General features: G+C 42.7%; 1 protein-coding gene across 1 annotated transcript in view; it reads right to left on the reverse strand.

Moving 5' to 3' along the window:
* Window positions 1-299: 299 nt before the first annotated feature.
* LOC127749478 (uncharacterized) overlaps window positions 300-3,841 on the reverse strand; it is an 11,719-nt gene continuing 8,177 nt past the window's right edge. The window contains exons 4-7 of the mRNA XM_052267710.1: window positions 2,423-2,643; window positions 837-989; window positions 536-609; window positions 300-384 (exon numbers count right to left, since the gene is read on the reverse strand). Coding sequence (XP_052123670.1) covers window positions 300-384; window positions 536-609; window positions 837-989; window positions 2,423-2,643 — 533 coding nt within the window. The remainder of the gene's footprint in view (window positions 385-535; window positions 610-836; window positions 990-2,422; window positions 2,644-3,841) is intronic.

A 3,841-nucleotide genomic window follows, 5' to 3' on the forward strand; every position in this document is an offset into this window, starting at 1 on the left:
TTTTGAGCTAGAATGCTCATCTTCGAACTCGATCTGTCTTTTTATGATACAAAACGACCCTGAAAATCCCAGGTCGCTATCTCAATTCTTTTTCGAGTTATCGTGCGGACAGACAGACAGACAGACAAACAGACAGACAAACAGACAGACAAACAGAATGAAACTTTTCCGGTCAGTGGAGTAATGGGCTTCGCTAATCGCTCAGCCAATAACATTGTTCTTAAATAAAGAGTGTCATTAAATTTCATGACAAATTTATTAAAATTAATGTTTATTGCGTAATGAAATTTCAAACATTTTTAACAGTGAGGGGAGTCAGGGTTTGGTTCCCTCATCAAACCCTGTAAAGCCTTCAGCACATTTTCAATTGTAGTGTTTGGATACCTGAAACAACGAAAGAATAAAAATTAATTTCTGTAACACAGAATCAGCTAACACTGGGTCAGTAAGTGAGCATCTTTCAAAATGTTATTTTTATGCTCAGTTTTGATGCAAACTTTTTAAAAACATTGTATGGGGTTTCTGTTTACTTTACCATTCGTCATCTAGCAGATCTACACATATGGTGCCACCCTCCATGACGTTTGGGTGGAAAATTGGTGAAGTGAACTAAACCTGGCACATAAATAATGTTTTAGAAACAGAATTTGAAAACCATCCATATAAACAGGGTGGCCTCAGAGTTTACTTCACATGAAAGGTCCCCATACTTTCCCCAGGCACTTCCCCCCTGATTTCCTTGACAAAATATTTCTGACATGAGGCAACCCAGACTATATTTTGAACATGCTTGTCAACTAGAGAGAATCCAATAAACACTATGGAATCCAGCTTACGGTAGGAGCTTTGAATGGGAAACTGCTCGTAATTTTAATGTGAACCCCAAACAATCCAGTTGCATAGGCGGAATCTTCAGGCCCACATACGTGGGCTCCAAACTCAAACAAGTTTTCCAAATCATCAGGGATGATGATGCCAGGCAGAGGATTCTGTAAGAAAGACGGTAGTATGTGAATGAAGTTAGCACCGAACAAAAGAAAGCACTAGCTCCTGCCCTTAGGTTCAAAAAGTGTTGGATAAGAGTTAAGAAAGCAGTGGAGGGGGGGGGCGGATTTCAGATAAGAAATAATTGACTATCGAAAACAACAGGTAGTAGGCATGATCGTCTGATAGACGTGGGATAGACGCGACGGGGGGAGGGAGGAAGGACACGAAAAGAACTCAACTGTCGGACCGAATGGCCTTTGGATTTAAAGTATTTAATTTACTGCTCACCTTTTTCAGAAGCATGAGGTCATGCGACACCCTACTTAGAGCCTTCGCTTCAGACTGCGCCCGCCGAGTCAACGTTGCTCTAAAAGCACTCACTGCAATGCAACACAGTTCAGAGACGACGACGAGTCAAATGTCCACCTTCGCCGTCAGAAGCCGGTGGTACTACTAGCGCAAGTTTCGGGCGGTACAGCCCTTGTTCAGAACAGTTCAACACAGAGCACACCAGATGGCGCGTCCGGCGCGAAGCGGGAAACGCACTTACCCAGTTCAAAAGTTGACGTTGGTCAGGGTCTGCTCACTGATTTGAGCAACCGCACCGTTAAAAATATTTCATTACATTTTCATTACATGTTGTGAAGCTATTTTCATTAGGTTATCGTAATGATATTTCATAACTTTTTCATTACGTATTGTGAAACTTCATTAGAATGTGATGAAATTTAACGATACGTAATGAAAAAGTTATTAAATATCATTACGAAAATCTAATGAAAATAGCTTCACAACATGTTGTGAAAATGTAATTAAATATTTTTAACAGTGCGGCCCTTCTCTGTGTGCGTCAAAAATGGACAATTCTGGCGATTTCCAGTCCAATATATGTTCTACACGTCTGACTTATACGTCCGAATCGCGTCTTAAGCTACCTGCGATTTACAATAATAATGCGTGTCTGATTTCGGTAAACCATTCATGCTACACGATCTGTCCTATTTCCGACCTCCCTGTACGACCTCTGTCCGGACACGTCCATTCTGACGTCCGAATGAGTATGAACTCTTGACCACCACTCAGACCTAGACTGTCTTGCTTTTGCATATCCGATTTTAGTCAAACAGGGTGACAGGGGATATAGAAGCAGAGTTGAAAGTAAAACCAGGATAGTAAGTTTAAAAATAACTCAAAAGTTTAATTAGCAAGGTAACATACATAACTTATTTCAATGAAAGCAATTTATTAACTTCCAGTTTAGCTAGTTTCTAAACAATCAACAAAATTTCTGGGTAGGTCCCACCAGAAATGGCCTGTGGCAAGTAGGGCAGATTGACAAGTTTGGCTTGCAGCCGCTACAGATAAAATGACAGCATGAATTAATTAACGTATCAGCTGTAATGAGGAGGCAATTGCCACACTTTATGCCAGTTACAGGCAGTATCGGCTGCTGAACAGGTTGAGCTTGAGCAGGTTGAGCTTGAGCAGGTTGCAGTTGCTGCAGCTGCTCTCGGATTTGTTGCTGGACTTGCTGTCGAATTTGATGCTGCAGTTGGTGAAGGTCTTGCAGTGCGCTTGACATTGTAGCAGGACTAGCTTGGCCAGGTTGGGTTGGCAACGGCTCCCTCCTTGGCCTTCCCCTCCCTCGTCTGGCTACTGTAAAACACCAATTCAGACAATTTAATGTTGTAATAATATCAGAAGTCAAGAAAACTTAAGGGATATGAAAAGAATTTGGAAAATATCATACATGAACAAAAAGTACGATTAAATTGCCACATCAAAACACTTATAAAGATTTGGGTGTAGTTAGATCCCTAAAAAGTGTCGAAACCTAGCTATGAAGGGAGGCAGGGTTGTTAACGTTACTTTGAAAATGTATCGCGATACCGTTACCTCGTTACTCTACCCTCGGTAACGCGTTACCGATACCGTTACAGCCTTCGGAGAATTGTAACTGTTTTACTTAGAATTGTTAGAATTTAGAATTGTAACTGAGAATTGAAACGTTACTGGTAACGTCGTTACTTCGTTACTCGATACATGAAATTAATATTCTAAAAAAATTTCTAGAACGAAACAGTAAGGTGTTAATGTATAATAAGGGGTATTTTATAGGTAAAAAAAAAAGCATGTTAACTAAAGCCTAATTTCTTTAAGAAATATTCTTCGTATTGTTGTGTACAATGAATTTTAGCAAAGAGAACAACACTTTTTAACGTTCTAGACAAGGGGGAAATTACATGCGAAATAAGTCTTACACCTCCCGCAAAATAAATGCGAAATAATGGCGAAATAGTCGCGAAATACCACCCAAATACCGCGAAATAACCGAAATACGTTGAGATAACTCGTACGCTGTGTCCCCTAGTCATTTCCCCCTCGACTTGTTCGGCGGAGCGAAACGGAGGCGACGCACTGCAGTGACTGACTGAATCAAATGTGACCGAAGGAAGCTGTCACCTGCTGTTCCTGCCCTTACCCTCTTACCCTTCCGCCTAGCCTTCCGCCTAGCCTGCCTCCACCACTCCACCAGGCAACACGCCGGTGGCGGTAAGGAAAGCAAAAGGACTGCTGACCTACGGCTGACGCATATGTCTGGGCCAGAGGCTGGCGCTGATACGAAGCGGTCTCCTTGTCACCATACCGCACTTCCTCGGCCAGCGAGCAAGTGCGTGCGGGGAGTCGTAACATCCCCTCCTCCCTCTCCCAGTCCCGCGCCACAGTCCAGCGGCCCTAAGCGCCGCGCCCAGCTATGATGAGAAGTCATAATTTAAGACCTGACCCCCCCCCCTTCTGCTCCGTGGTGTTCACGGAAAAACATTGCACGATTGCTGCAGAGCGCTTAAACTTT

This window comes from Frankliniella occidentalis, unplaced genomic scaffold (assembly GCF_000697945.3).
Source record: "Frankliniella occidentalis isolate FOCC.00 unplaced genomic scaffold, Focc_3.1 Scaffold57, whole genome shotgun sequence".
Lineage (NCBI taxonomy): Eukaryota > Metazoa > Arthropoda > Insecta > Thysanoptera > Thripidae > Frankliniella > Frankliniella occidentalis.